The 16,109-nt window shown below is 41.5% G+C and overlaps 2 protein-coding genes across 7 annotated transcripts in view; both read left to right on the forward strand.

Moving 5' to 3' along the window:
• kiaa0319l (KIAA0319-like ortholog) overlaps positions 1 to 10,786 on the forward strand; it is a 38,534-nt gene extending 27,748 nt beyond the window's left edge. For 4 of the 5 annotated variants that reach the window (XM_032535314.1, XM_032535317.1, XM_032535316.1 and 1 more), the window contains 8 exons: positions 5,022 to 5,173; positions 5,382 to 5,520; positions 5,926 to 6,085; positions 6,362 to 6,504; positions 7,044 to 7,166; positions 7,359 to 7,449; positions 7,587 to 7,678; positions 8,020 to 10,786. In XM_032535314.1, coding sequence (XP_032391205.1) covers positions 5,022 to 5,173; positions 5,382 to 5,520; positions 5,926 to 6,085; positions 6,362 to 6,504; positions 7,044 to 7,166; positions 7,359 to 7,449; positions 7,587 to 7,678; positions 8,020 to 8,216 — 1,097 coding nt within the window. In that variant the 3' untranslated portion in view covers positions 8,217 to 10,786. The remainder of the gene's footprint in view (positions 1 to 5,021; positions 5,174 to 5,381; positions 5,521 to 5,925; positions 6,086 to 6,361; positions 6,505 to 7,043; positions 7,167 to 7,358; positions 7,450 to 7,586; positions 7,679 to 8,019) is intronic. The other variant, XR_004334959.1, reaches the window with a different exon arrangement.
• A 1,480-nt stretch (positions 10,787 to 12,266) lies between these two features.
• cap1 (CAP, adenylate cyclase-associated protein 1 (yeast)) overlaps positions 12,267 to 16,109 on the forward strand; it is a 13,185-nt gene continuing 9,342 nt past the window's right edge. The window contains exons 1-2 of one of the 2 annotated variants that reach the window (XM_032535320.1): positions 12,404 to 12,520; positions 14,666 to 14,748. The gene's annotated coding sequence lies outside the window, so the exon portion shown is untranslated. Of the gene's footprint in view, positions 12,521 to 14,665; positions 14,749 to 16,109 lie in introns of both variants that reach the window. The other variant, XM_032535319.1, reaches the window with a different exon arrangement.

The following is a 16,109-nucleotide window of genomic DNA, read 5'->3' on the forward strand; positions in this document are numbered from 1 at the left end:
TTTACTTGTGTTGTCTTGACTCTGTTTACAGTGGTTTCATTTCCCGAGAACCTTAAGGTGGTGCCAACCCTGCCCCGGACCGCCCTGCGTGCCGGGGGTTCCGCCTTGTACACACCCCCTGTACATGTTTCGACGTCAACCGACAACGGTATCGATGATTGTGTCACTCAGTGACCCAACATCATTTAATCCATCTCACCTACACGAGATACAAAGTTTATCTCTCCAATACCTTGTGAGCGTAAATCAATTGCTTTGAGACCTTTGTCTCGCGTCCCGCGGAGTGTGACAATGTGTCACTTGGTCCCCCTAGGGGATGGACCTCTTTTCGCCTCTGACCTATGTCAGTGCCACTTCTCTGAACTATCACATTATCCAAGTCTGGTCTCCGTACTCTCCGCCCGCCAGTTTTCTTGTCGGCAGTTTTCCCATTCCTGGCTTCATGTTCCTCCAGCTCTTCTTTGCCTTCACTCTCTTTTCCGTCTTGTCTGAGCTTCCCATCCTCACAGAGAGAACCCCCCTGTTACCTCTTGACCCCCCACCCCCGCGGTTTCTCTAGGGTGTGTCTCAACCAACGAGGCATGAGGAGACTATTGTCCACACACCGTTTGCTGGGTCAGTGGTACAGCAGCCTAAGAATGATTTGGACAGCTTAAGATGAAATGAGTTCCCGCAAGAGTACATTGCTTTTTGTTTTAAGGTTAGTCATGATGTGGTGCAGTGTACAGCAGTTGTTTTAAAAAAAATGCCCTCACTGTTGTGAAAAAATGCAAATTATGATTTGAACAAGCAAAAAAAGAATGAGAAAAAAATTAACATAGTTAGGTGGTATTGCAGTGGAGACCTGTCCATGTTGCTTTCACATAGATAAAAACAAACCTGAATGATTTAAATAAGGAAGTACAATAGTACACATCTAGCATGCCTAATCTGGTGGAAATGGCACCACAGCATAGGTGCGAGGTGCTGTCACCCAGAAACTGTGTTGTACAGCTCTGGTAATTCTGACAGCTCAAAATCAAACACCTCTTCCCTGTACCGTTTGTGGAATCCACGTGCATCTGTCTTTTCAGACACAGGAATGTACGTCACAGGCACCGCGGTCCCAAATTGAACCATGAGAATCTTTGACAGGCGTGCAAGAGCGGATTGAGCGTGAAGCCATTGACAATTAATGGTTTCATAGCGCAAGCAATGCAAGCTTGTTGCGTAGCGTGTGAGCGGGCCTTGTCTGAGACAGATTTCAAAGTTTTAACATGCTCTAAGTACCTTCACACGATCATCACGAAAACGACTTTGCCTGTGGGCCCTTTACTAAGTACAGACATACTGAGGATCTCAGTTGGGCCCACACTCGACTCTATTTTGAGAGAGAATCAGAGTTTTCTCGCACTCATACGTAGATCTTTCTTTTATTGAGATAAAAGGTTGGATGGGACAAAACGTTGTGAGAAGTATCGTCAATGAAGAATCAATCGACAGCTCAGTATGGTGAATGTAGAGGTGGGCAAAGAAGAAATCACAAGAAAATTCCGCTGTAGTGTACCACGTGTGATATATGTTGGGGGTTTTTACTTCAAATGCTTTCACACCTTACATGAATGATTCACATTTGTGGAAACGGTGTAATTCTGGATGACTCGATCGAGCCGCTGTGTCTTGATTCTATACTTACGGTCTTTCTGTCTGTCTGATGTCCTCTCTCTGGGCCACTCCCACACCATGTGTCTTAACGAATGTGAGCGCCGGAGTTATGGATGAAAAGAATTTGCTCTAGAAATATTCGCCCTCCGCAAAGAGATTTTGTGCCTGTGATAGCATATTTTCAAACCAAACCTTAAAGTGAAAAAATGAAAGTATAAACAACGTCTGGATATTCTGTATAGGAGCTGCTTCACTGACAAGGGCAAAACGGAGCGGATGACCCTACGACGCAGCATCAGCCTAGCAACGCGACCCCCAAACAACCCACTGTCATTGCCGATAGGCGGTAATATCAAGTCCCAACGACTTTTTATGTTGTGCCACAGCCACTACCACTCCATCCACCCCTTCAGAGATCTTTTAAACAACTTTTTCGTTTTCAAACCACAAAGTCTCATTCTTATTTCAGCAGAATTTAGGATATCCGGATAGCGCCTGTCCCAACAGGCTATATAATTATTGTTACAATTGCCCTAAAATCTGTCGCACTTGCGCCGCCCCTGTCTGCAACTTGCAGAACTGATGGTTGTTGCCCCAATTACAGTACGGATTAAAGAAATTATCTGTGTCCCCATCCGTAGTCCGGAACTGGGCGACGAAGCCATGCTACGCACCCTTAGTTTGTTAGTCGCAAATTCAATATTATTCTCTTCTGTAGCAGTGTCCTTTTACTTGGCTCCACACAAGTATGTCAGTTCAAATAGTGTCCAATCACTCCGCCAAAAACATGTGTGTGGCTCACATGCCCCCGACGCTTCCTATTTTAAATAAAGGCTTGATTGGGGTATCTGCAGAATGGAACCGTTCTACGCTCTTACTGCCCGAACTTGGGCGAGCTTCCCCGCCACCAGCCCTGCCGCACCCCCCCAATTTTCTAGTTCTGGTCAGGCATATGAGCCGAGAATAATCCCGCATGTGCAGACCGGCTCCCTTCCGTTTGCGTTACAGCCCCCCGTCTGCGGTAGAAAGACATTGTATCACGTGACCTGCTCAAAAGGTACCTTTAGATTCCCGCTCACTGAGACGCAGTCCAGGGGGGCTGCCCAAATATGGTTGTGGAAGGAAAACATGCCAGAGATGCTCTGTGGCCCATGAAAACAATACTTCACCGTCTCAGTCAGAGGCAAAGGGGATCCGTCCCTCCCCCCGAGTCCCGACACCAGTCGGAAGCTCCTCAGGTCTGAAAAAGGCAAAGCTTTTTTCTCCCAGCCAGGCTTTGTGACAAAAAGAAAAGAGATCATGTCTCCATACCGACTTGATTCAGCTGAACGTCGGAAATCATTGAAGGAGGGACGCTTTAAACACCATTTTCTGACTTATACTTTATTTGGCCTGATTGTGTCAAATTTAAACTATGTGTAGTGCCATGGTGCTATATTCAATAAAACACCTAATTTTTGTTTATGCTATAGCCCTCGACCTGACCATACGGTGTGTTCCCGTCCTGAGCAGGCCCACGACACTGATAACACACAAATCCCCCCCCCAGCCCCCCAACACACACACCTACCACACACACACACACACACTACACGATTCACGCAAAAAACGACCTTTTAATCTACGATCAGCGACCACGACAATCACAGAGTAAGCACACACAACAATCCACCACACACAACACACACACAACCACCACACCACCCACCACAACACACACAACCACACACCCACACACACCCCACTAGTCTAAATACTCTGTAGAACCACCAAAGATCAAGAAAATGGAACCCATGACTGGTTTCGCAACAATTGCGCCCCCCCCTTTGAGAATGTGTGAGATTTTCAGTACAAGAAACCCCAGGCACAGCATTTCATTCAATACACACACACACCACCTCATACTAGACCACACCCTGTGAGGCCAGCCTGGAACACCCCCAAGTATTGGACAAGGGAGGGGGGGGAAAAAAACAGAGAGGCGAAGACGTGTCCTTGACTCGTTATTCATAGTTTTGCAGAAGACAAAGGAAGGTAAAACCCAGTTGTGTGCATGTGGAGTGGACTGAGTGGGAATCATATATATATATATATATATCTATCTCTAAACTGTATATTCTTATAAACATTCACTGATGGTGCAAGAATGCAAAGCATGGTGACAGCTACATAAGAACAGTCTACTATCCATCCAGTTATGTTATTCATGTTATAATCCTATCATTGTGTTAAATTCTAAATTCAGTGGGCGTTTCTCAATACCAAGTAAGCAAAGAACGGACTTGTGTTCTTGGGGAGAACCGTGACTTGGTCGAGCTGTACCTGAAAGACTGAACTCGCAAGTTCAGAAGAACACAAACGCTGTTGACATTTTTGAGACGAAGCGTTCCTCCTGTTTTGCGCAACACCCCCAGCAAGAGGGCGCAATTGCCACTTTATAGTTCTTTGATGTGTGTATTCATAATAAGCAAGGACGGTCACCCTTCACACCGCCTTGTTGTTTTGGTTGTTTAGTCTTCCAGGTTTTCATTTAAAGTGCTATTAAGTATCACGGGCAAAACTATATAAATACCGACACAACGGCGGGGAAAAAATCCTTGTAACTTTGTTCGGATTCAATTTTAATTGAAAGCAGAAAAGAACGTTAAAATAGCCATTAAAATTATAGATGGACTGGGTAAAGTTAGTCACTGCCATCTGTATACGTTACCGAGAGGCAGAAGAGGATCCTGCGAGGGAGGAGAGCCAGAATGAGAGGACAGAATATATGACAGCGAAAAATTGTTTAAAATATCTTCAATTGTGGACCTGGCTTTGCTGCAGTGGTCTGTCTAAATGTGGGGCCAGAGGGGTCTGTCTAGACGTGGGGCCAGAGGGGTCTGTGAGCTGACTGACTGACCGGCTCGCGAGAGTCATTCCCGGCTGGCAGGCTTGCTACGCCCGCCGGGGTTTGCGGAGCTTTCAAACTCCGAAGGCTTTTTTAATTCACCATCAATTTTCGTTGAACTGCCTATATTCAAAATCTACACCGCTGATTTCTCGCCTTAAAACATCTTAAAAATGAATTATTGATTTAATAATAGACGTAAATTGTGAAAATATGTGTACCGGAAACCATAAGCCTTTACACCCGAATTGAATGCTGGGATACCTGCCCGGCCAAGTTCACACAAGTCACCATCCGATGTATCCTCGGTAAATGGGCGTGTCGAGATCACATCCGGGATTTAACTGTTCTTGGCGAAATGCTAACTTGTGTATTGGGTCAGTACTTTGGCCACCAAACATGACGTTTCACAAGGACACAAGGACACAAGTCCATAGAAGAACACATATTGAGAAACGCCGAGTGTCATTTATAATGTTTTTTTCAACAGAACTGGACCAGCCTCCTGTGGCTCATGTTGTGTCGAGTCCACCCATCACTCTGCCTGTCAGAACCTGCATGCTAGATGGATCTCACTCCACTGATGACAAAGGTGGAGTCAGCTACCTGTGGACGAGAGATGATAGCAGCCCTGCTGCTGGGGTGAGACTGGCCTTTGACTGAATAATACAAATATTTGTTGTATGCTCTGATGTAGTTTATAGTAATTCATGGTGGACAGAATATTAAACAGTAAAAACTGTAAGCGACATTGAACGTCCACTGTATTAGAAAATAACAAAAAACAAATAAAGATTGTAACCATGGACTGTAAAAGATTTTAACACTTCTTTGTTATTTGTTCCAATAGGATGTACTGAATAACTCTGACCACCAGCCGGTGCTGTTTCTGGGAAACCTGGTGGAGGGGAAGTACGGCTTCATCCTGACTGTAACTGACAGTAAGGGACAGACCAGCACTGACAGAGGCACAGTGGAGGTCAAACCAGGTGAATTAAACATACTGTTGTTTAATTTCTCTTTCTATATCATTGTGTTTGCTCTATCCCCATGCCACTTACTGAACATTTTGTCAGGGTCATTGAAGGCTATTTTCTGCATTTTTATCATGTAACACCTCCTGAGAGTTATTGGATTTTACTTTTGCCTTCAAACAAGTCTTTGCATGGAAATTGTTTCCACGCAGCAAGAGATTCAACAACCAACAGCAGAAGGTTGAGCAGGTCAGTGAGCAGCATGCGGTGCACAGACACAAACAGAGCCAGAAACCAATCCATCACTTGGTGCTCTGGCCTCTTTCCCAGACTGCAGAGTGTCAGATGGGTTCTGTCTCATGTTTGTCCTTGTCTCTTCAAATCTCCTTTCTCACCTTTTTTTAAAACTCTGTTTATCAGACATATGGGAGCGTGACCTGGTGGAGTTGGTGCTGGAGGTCTCTGTATCCCAGGTCTCCCACCGTCAGCGTGACATGCTGCTGCGCCAGGTTGGGGTTTTGCTCGGCGTACTCGACAGCGACATCACTGTGCGAGAGATCAGTGCGTTTAATGAGCACAGGTGAGTTGTTCTGCACCTTTTTTGACTTTTGATTGTCTGAAATCCTTTGAATTTGTACTTTTACATCTATTGTATGTCAGAATGTTTTCTCATATTTTTGTGAAGCTCACATTCTTTTATTATAACCCCAACTTGACTTTTGACTGAACCTGGTAATAAAACATAACCATGTAAAATGCTAGAATGAGGTTTTCTTGATTTGGCTCAAATGGTGTCTATGACTGTATAAGTAAGCATTCTTCTAAGTAAAAAAGCAACTTCTTCCTCTCTCCTCAGTACTCGTTTGGTCATCCTGGTGTCAGGCGGTCCAGGGCGCCCTCCTCTGTCAGGCCGCAGCGTTGCACTTAGCCTACGCAACAAACTGCGCAAACAGAAAAATGACTTTCTCATCTACAAGGCCCGACGAGTGGATACAGTCAGTAAGTACCTGACAAATGTATTTTTTTGCACTTTGTACACTTTAGTTGCCATATGATTTTTACTTGTCACAGTCAGCCAGGTCACAGCAACAGAGCTGCTTTGACCTCTTGACCTCTCCAACCTAAGATAATGATAGGGAATAGTGTTAGTCCCAGAGGTTAAATTGCTAAGATGTTTGAGCTGTTACTACAAGTTATATCTTGTCCGTCTGACACTTTTTCTTTACTCTGTGGTGAAACTTGCATGCACCAATTGTAGCTTTACAGTGCCTTGCTGGATTCAGCTCTGGACATTGACTTGGTCATTCTAACACCTGGACATGTTTTGCACGCCCAACTTTTCAGTTTTTCAATTGTTAAAAAAAGTTTGAAATATCCAATAAATTTTGTTCCACTTCATAATTGTGTCCCACTTGGTATTGATTCTTCAGAAACAATTACAGTTTTATATCTTTGTTTGAAGCCTGAAATGTGGGGGGGTCCAGGTTTGCATCAAAGTTTTGGTGTAATCTACTGTACACTCTGCTGTCCTTTCTCAGTCTGCCAGCTGAACTGCTCCAGTCACGGCGATTGTGACTCATACACCCGACGTTGTGTCTGCCACCCTTTCTGGATGGAAAACTTCATCAGAGCTCAACTTGGAGATGCAGAGAGCAATTGTGGTGAGATAAGACAAATTTTAATTTAACATTTCCGTCAAATAGTTCATCAAATGTAATGTGGCAATTTTGTTTTTCTAAACACCACAGAAGACCTTATGTGGCTTTAATCTTCTCACATTTTCATGTCTTATGTAGTTTATTACAAAGTAATTACATTTTTTCTTTTGTGTCTAACAAATATTTTGTTTTCAGAGTGGAGCATACTCTATGTGACTATAGCGTCATTTATGATTGTAGTTGCTACAGCAACAGTTGTCTGGGGAGTGGTGTGTTGCTGCAAAAGGTGAGCACAATTTTTTTAGATATCAAATATTGTTCTGACTTTTACTTAATGTCTTTGGACATACAGTAAATGCATAATGTTCTTTTTTTCTGTATTTTCCCCACATCTACTACCAACTTTTTTTTATTTCCTGAAAGGCGTAAGAGCAAAGCGCGTAGAAGCAAAAGCAGGTATAAAATGCTAGAAGCTGATGAGCAAGACAGTCTGGAGCTCCAACCAGCCAGAGCTGGTAAGACACACACATATACACCATTGCCACCTCCATTGTAGTTCCCTGTTGCATGTTAGCAGCTGCAAATCCCATGTGAAATCTCAAAAATGTAAATTGAAAAAACTGAATCATGCAGATCAGTAAGTCACACACAGTTTACTGCTCATACTGCCATTGAATGATGCTTTACATTTAAAGGATGCAAAAAGCTGATCTGTATTTAGTATTTTAGATCAAAGGAAACTACCTGTTTAAAAAAAGGACTAAATAAATCATTCTGCTTGGTTCAGGTTTGACACAGCATCATTTTAACGTTCTACCATTTTTTTTTCTGTTCTCCCCCACCTGGCTCCTACCAGCCCGCATTAAGCCGGTGCCCGCTCCTACCTCCTCAGCCCTCATGCACTCGGACTCTGATCTGGACAGTGATGAAGGGCAGGGTGGGGTCCCGTGGACAGAGCAGGAGCGCGGGCATCTCCTGCGGCCCCAGAACGGCTCACTAAGGAATGGGCAGGGGCCGGTAAGGAGCAAAAAGCAAAGAGAAGAGCTGCTATAGCAAGAGAGGAGGGGGGAGCTCACTGCTGCCCTCACACACACACACACACACACACACACACACACACACACACACCTCCTCCGGCTGTCCCACCCTCTCTGTTCTTCACTTCCTGTTTCTCTTGTGTTGTTCTTCTTCGACACAGAAACCTAAAGGAAGGGAAAGAGAGAAAAAACATGCTGGAAACATGTTGTCCCACTGTCACAGAAAGAAACACCACTGTACTGACATTTCCCTGCTCCCACACTGAGCCACTATGGAGGGAAAACAAGCTGCCATTTCACTGAGAAATAGGGGTTAGCAATGTGTTTTGAATGGTGTAAAAATATAACATAGACACCTATTATTTGACACAGAGACATAAAGAATGTTCTGTTACCCTTCTTACTGTTGGCACACGAAGTAGCCTGAATAATACTTGACTTTCTGGATTAAAAAAACTCAATGACAAACCAGCCCCTTGACACGCTCACACCTTGTAGACACGCATGTAGGCACACAAAGACGTCATATTCACACAGTTCCAGGTCGACCTGATGCTACCAAACTGCCATGTAAAAACCAACAGTTAACTCTACTCTGAAGATTTTTGTTCGTGAGTCCACAGTTGAGATGGTGACTCGTTGGAAAGAAAAAACACGACCAAAACAAGAATTAACAACAGCAATGGACTCTCCTCCAAATTAAAAAAAAATGTGCATGAAGAGTTCTGGTACAATTTGATACTGGAATGATCTCCTGCATGTTTGTATGTAGGGTGTATGTTTGGATTTTTTTTGGGCTGCTGTGTCAAAAGATGTTTCCTCAGAGCCGTTTGTATGTTTTTATTTCTGTTATTTACTTGTGAAAGAGTCCCAATGTTGTCAGAGACAGAAGATCCTTTTAAAAAGAAACTCCATGCTTTTATTCTAAAGGTTTTTCTGGAAATAGTTGCTGGGACACAGTGGAATACCCAATGTGAAAGAGTTTAGTTGACGGAGAAGATAACTAGGAGAAGTTCACAACACAAAAAATGGGACCACTTCCTCCCTCGCTCATTTCTTTTTTTTATTTTTATTTTTTATATATATATATACAAACAACCTTCATGCTGTGATTACATGTCGATGCACTTTGATTTCATTTTTCATTTTGTCTCTTGTTGTTTGAAAAGGGAGCTCTTTAAAGGTTAAAGTTGGAATGGTCCAGCCATAAAAAAAATGGACATGACTACCTTCAAAATGTATACAATTTTTTTTATTTCTTTGAATTTAAAAATGTAAGAAAATATGAATGCAGCTCATGTCCAGAAACACCTCCAGTAACTGTAACATACCTGTAGGCCTGAAATGAAAAGGATGGTATAAGCTAAATGTGTGGCAAACTGGGACACTTTTTAATCCTTTGAGTTAATTTTGCAGCAGTTTTAGGAAGCAGTAATTATCTGCTCGGCCCCTGTTAGGATGAGCATTTTTATCCCAGCTTTCCTTTTGACAAATATGCAATTTGTTAAATTTAGGGATTATTAAAGTAACACAAGAAACGCAAGGAAATCTGCATGACAAAATTAGACATTATAACAGGGATCACTGAACTTCCATTAGGGACGAAAGTAAGTTGTGTCAAGAATGACCTGAAACTGTTTAAAAACAAATGTCTTCCCACAAATGAGATAAGCGAAAGGAGGTTAATCTAAAGGGATGTTTGCCATAAATACAACATGCACAAGACAAAAAGGAAGGCTGTAAGAACACAGATCTTTCCATCTTTTCTTCTGTAACTTTGTGGTAGTGACAGCTCTTTCTGCACGGATTGAAAACTTTAACCAAATGACTTCTAACATGCATGTGTGAAACTGGCCTGTAAGTTCACATATTGAGTCACTCTTTCTTTTTTTCTTACTGTTGAATGTTAAAAGGGGTATGCCATTGATTCACTTCAACTTGTTCTCTGTGAAATAAGCAATCATTTAAATATAAATTGCAAAAAAAGTGTCTAATTTGTACCGCTCATGCTAATGTGACTTCTGCTGCACTATTTTGATCTTACACATCAGGGCATGGCGGAGATATTTAAAAATTGGATTTCATTCAGATTTGCTGAATTTATCTGGCCTTCTTTTGCAATCTTGTCTGAGGTGAACTAAAATCAAAGTGCACCCAAGTGCCAACTCTGTGAAATGTTATTTGAAGTTAACGACATATTCCCATGTTTTTTGCACATCATAGGTTATGGCTTTTGGAGTAATTGCCAATATTTTACATTGATTCACTCTCATTTCAAGGATAATTCTACACCTATTTGACAACACACAATTTCTTGCATTCATGCAGCATTTATTGTTACACGTAATACATTTTCTAGTCACTTTTGAGATTTATAGAAGAAAGGGAATTGACCTCGACTCAGACAGGGTCCACCATGAAGGCTGACAGAGAAAATGGGGAGAAACTTTTAAATGAAGGGAGTTTAATTTAAGATGTTTTAGATAACATTTTAGTGAAGGATCACCCCCTTCTTCTTTCCTTCTGTGTGACCAGACCTGATGCAACTGGATTGTAAAATAAAAATAAATGTTAGTTTGTTCTTGAGTTTTCAGACAGATGTGTTTTTTTCTTGCCATTTCTCTGATGAAAGCCTCTGTTTAAAGATTGTTCATTTCTGACCTGTAGTTCACCACAAATGGTTTCCCCCATTTCTTCCTATATTCCATTTTAAGATTCAAGATTTGCTTGTTTGTCCCAAGGGAGATTGGTCTTGGACAAAAAGCTGCCACATTAAATCACACATCATACAACATGTACAGTACATGGACAGACACATGACATAAGTACATGCAGCAGTATGCAAACAAAGTGAGTGTCCCTTCTATGCTTCTCAGCGTACCTGAGCCAAAGAAAATTCAATGTGATGTGACAGATTAAAATGGATGTATATTTTGCCGGGAATTTCATGTTTTAGGCAGGCTTTTGTAATGTTTGATATACAGTAGCCCAGTCAAGAACAGTAGATAGGAAGTTACAGTAGAAGCCTGACACATGCAATATTAGCTTTTTCAGAGTATTTCCTTCACTATTGATATAAATTATGACTTGTCACCCGGACTGTAGAGGATGATGCTTTGTTATTGCACCTCAATGCTTATGCTTTGTTTTTGTCTTCAATATGTCATATCAAAAGCATCGTTCTTGTACTGCGAAGGCATTCTTTTTTATTGTATTATATTTTAAAATTAGTGTACTACACGACCAAACACCCACCTTACATCGGCAGCTATAGATATGTGATTTCACATCATGATTACAGCAGATGGAAGCAGCGGATGGTGATGATAGCACAAGTAACATAAGAAAATGTCAAATGTGTAGTGTAAAGGCGCAAGTAATTTAACTTTCTTGTTGCTTACAGCATATGAAACAATGAAAGTAGGGCTGTAACAATTAGTCAAGTGACCTACAGAAAACTAGATGTCAAAAATTTTAATATTTGTCAACTCTTCATTTTTTGAAGGAACACTGTTTTGTCCTCAAAACGGAAACTGCTGCATTTCATTTTTTTTTTTAATTGTTAATTAAACATATTTGGGTTTCAGGTTGTTGTTGGGAGAAAAGGTGTATTTTGAAGATGTCAATATTGGCCCTGATAATGGGCCCCATTTTACAGAATAAACAATATTAGAATAAATTGACAGTTTACTTGATAATAATAATAATAATAATTCAGTGCAGAATAAATGTTAGTTTAATTTTAAGCATGGACAGTTTTTCAGAATGTGTGACTGGCTTTGAATGATGCATTCATGGGGAAAAAAAAGACTGAAACTCCAGTTTACTGAGTGTAGTCATAATGCATCCTCACACCAGAGGCCAGGACCATGAACAGTGAAAGAAAGGCCAGGACGGCTCAGAAAACATGTTGAAGCTCGACAGAGCACAAGAAACATGTAGAGATGCTTTTACTGTAATTATGCGAAGTGCACGTCTGCAGATGGATACAGTATGGGCCTACAATATGTGAGATGTTTTTAAGGAAATGAATGCCATAATGACACAGTTCTGATTCATAGCCTTCAGATATATCTTGAGAGGAAGGAAAACAGTTGTTTCTTTCGCCTTTTTGCGTTGTATTGCTGCCCTCTGCTTTTCACACTCCTTATATGGGAAAGGAATTAGTTGCGCGAAGAAGGGCGGAAACGCTGCGCGGTGACAGCTGGGTAAATTCACCCACATACAGGAAGAAAGAAAGACGAAGCCAGTCTGCCCTGCAAGCCTGTACACTCCCACGGTGACATTAAGGACTAAATCACTGCTTGACCAGTTTAGCAGGTAAGCAGAATGCAGTTGTTGCGATGTGGTGGCTTTGTTGCACATATAACGGATTGCTATGGCATAAAAATTAAGCGAAATGGACAACGGCGTGTCGCCGCTTCCTCCGTACCGCTGCATCGAATCATTGAGAAATTATTTATTAAAATCGGTGTGATGCTAACACACCCGGCTAGCCGAGGTTGCTATGCTGTTAGCAGCAAATCTGATGGTTGTCCGCTAACTGGCATATATATGAAAATGTTTTCAACCTTTAGTTAAGTTCTTCTTTCTGTGACAAGTGACGTCGGCTCGCTGAAATGTTGTAACTTCTTTTTTTTTTTTTCCTGCCGAGGCAACATTAGCTTACACAAGGAGGGGTGTGTTAAAAAAAAAAAAAAAAGTCAGGAAATGCCGAAACAAGATAGCAGACACTCCACAACAGGGAGGGGAAAAACAGACACCAATTAGGCTCACACGTACAACTAACTAACTTAGCATAATGTCTTTATGAGTTTGTCAAACAGAAACCATTTGTCAGGAGTTACCGTCAGCCATCTCTCTCGCTGAGGGTGTTTTGACACATTTGTAAGCCCCGCAGACTGAATCAACATTGAGGGAGCAATCGTCCATTAGACGTGAGTGATTTTGGGAAACCTATGTTAACGCTGTTCAAACTCAAGGTTTGAAAATGTCTCACCCCCTTATTAATTCGATGATTAAATTGTAGGTAACGGGTTGTCGGTTTGGGTTGACCATAGACATATATGTCTATGGACATATATGTCTATGGGGTAGACTAAACTTGACGGGACGCAGAATTCTGCGCTACACCCACCGGCTCTGCTAGCTAGCTTTAGCCGAGCTAGCATCATTGGCCGTCTGATTGGAACCCCAGTGATCGCATTAACATCAGCGGCTTTGATCAGATGACTTGATTTGTTGGAGCCCACCGAAGTAGGACTGGATAGGAAGTTTACAGCTCTCCGCCGTTGCTTTGGCCTACTTTCTTGCCATAAAGAAGAGATGAGGTGTGTGTCATGCCATGTAGATAGACAAAAAGGCTACACACACACACACACACACACACACACACACACAACACACACACACACTCTCCCTTCTTTATGTCTGGCACCCAGGCATATAGGTTGACCCCTCACATGGACCTAACCTACTTCACTGCCCCTGCATGCTGCTGATGCTTTATGCAGAACATTTGTGCCATATACAGTATGTCCACGAAAGTAGCTCTATGAATATAATTGGCAGGGTTTTACATGTTGGAGGAAAACCAGCACAAGCTATACTATATAATTTCTTAAGGAACTAATTAATTCATTAATAAAGAAAAGTAATGCATCTTTCTGTTAGTCTTGATTTGAAATGACATTGTCATAATATAAATTGAAATTGTTTCGGTCAGTTTTCAAAAAGCAAGAAAAACTGTGTGTGTGTGTGTGTGTGTGTGTGTGTGTGTGTGTGTGTGTATATATAGTTTAACATATGTATCTTCATTTTTTAAAGGCTCAGTACTTTCCTACAACAGCTGGGTACTGTAGTGTTTAGCAAACATGACTCAGTAGATGCATTTATCATGAACTTAACGGGACTGAATCAGCTGTGGATTACACAGACAATACTTGATAGTAGGATCAAAACATTGTTGGTTTTGGCCTTTTTATGAGATTTGTGGACAAGAAGACAAATAATATAGAGTATCACCTGGCTTATTTTTATTTTAAGGGTCCAAGCTTATGCATATGTAACTCATTTTCATAAATCCTTGGTTAAAAAGGCTGCCATAGGCTCTTGTTCCTCCACCTCTGAAGTTGCGGTTAAGTCCCAGTGAGACATTTTTATCATGCTTAAATCTAAGGAAAATCTAATGAAAGCCATGATTCCCTGTATTGAGTCATTTCTATATGTGCCCTCTCTCGTCCCTGGAAAGTTCTTTCTTTGACAGTGGGGTTTCCTTGGTGGTCAGCACTTAGCTTCAACTTATGTGGTCACTTTACTTTAGTGCAATATTTTCCAGCATCTAAACTGGTGTAGCAGAACCGGAAGAAGTTTGTCAGTGTCATTATAAACAGTTTGTCATCTATTAAAACAAAACAAATGATGCAGCTTAAACATTTAGGTGCTTGTTTTTGCGCCCACCTTTAGGGGCCACTCCCTTCCTGCATTGCTGGTGAGTCATCTCTTAGCTGGGACCAGGAAGTGAAACTGTTGAACCCTGATATCTACAGGTATATTGTATAAACTGCCGTGGCCCGGAATATTTAGGCATTTAGGTCTAGGGTAGTAAGGGGGTGTATCCTGCTATGATCTAATTTTATCTCCACGCCTTGTGGAGAACTTAATTGACAACTTGTCTGAATGAGTGAGACAGAAAAAGGGAAGTTGAGGCATTTTGAAATGCGACTGGCACATCTGCTGTAAGAGCAGTACTTTGTTGGCTATCATAAGTGATTTGTCTTTTAATGTGACAAGGAACCGCTACCTTTTACTGCTGTAGCAACCTTTTGGGTGATAGTAATGTAATGCTGCTGATACACTGCCCTATTGATATAACTTCACTTAATAGCCTTAGATCAGACATAAAAGTGCTTTAAGGGCAGTGCCATCATTCTGGTTGCAACATTTTTAATATTGGCATCAGTCAAAGGTTTAGTCATATGATAGCTTACTGCTCGCCTAACAACCTGTCATGGAGAAAACATTGCATCTCCTTAAGGTTTGAACTTTAATCCCTGTATCGTTTAAATGCTTTGATACTAGTGTTAGTATAATACCTAAGATTTAATAATGATACTCTTTTTGTTTTAGACTATAACTTCTATAAAACTCTGTTTTTGTTTTTTTTACAAGAACTTTACCTAAAATAGTGTTTTAATAAATTAGCAAAAATGTTACTCAAATCTGGAGCTATCTAATCCACCAATCTCAAAGCTTCTTTTCCTACTTTATGATAACCAGAAAAGTACCTTCAAATGTGCCTCTACCTTCATCTATCGCAGCCAAAAGTGTTCGCTCGGTCATTAGATATCTTATTATTTAGTTCAGTCCCTGTGTAGTGTAAGGTTGTGTGGACTCATTAGTGAGAGTGGGCCCTATTCACTGTCAGCCAGGTGTAAGTACCCGAGACGGGGCAGTCACACAGGTGAAGGCAGTGTCTGGTTACAGTTGTCTTATGTAATGTTAGCTTTGTTCACTAGGTGTGTGTGCGCTAGACTTGGATTAAAGTTGGTTAATCATGTACTTAAAGGGGTAAGTTAGGATAATCAGTTTGCATGTTGGCACCAAGCGGCAACCTCCAGTGCTGAAAGATGAAGCCAACGCGGAAGTACCAAAAACTGCAGTTTATCAAGTGGCCACTTGAAGCTGTGCAGCAAGAGTCCTTTCCAATATACCCCATGTCAAAATGCCCAACTTTACAGCAGAATAAAACATGTGTGAAAATAGCCTATGGGTGACGTCCCAAGAGCCTACGTCCGTATTTTATACAGTCTAAGTTTCCATCCACTTGTCAATCAAATTATCTGAAGTTTTTCTGGACAAAATGGATCGCGCCGTCTACCAACAAATGATCAATATTGCACAAGTTGTA

Source organism: Etheostoma spectabile, chromosome 14 (genome assembly GCF_008692095.1).
Source record: "Etheostoma spectabile isolate EspeVRDwgs_2016 chromosome 14, UIUC_Espe_1.0, whole genome shotgun sequence".
NCBI lineage: Eukaryota > Metazoa > Chordata > Actinopteri > Perciformes > Percidae > Etheostoma > Etheostoma spectabile.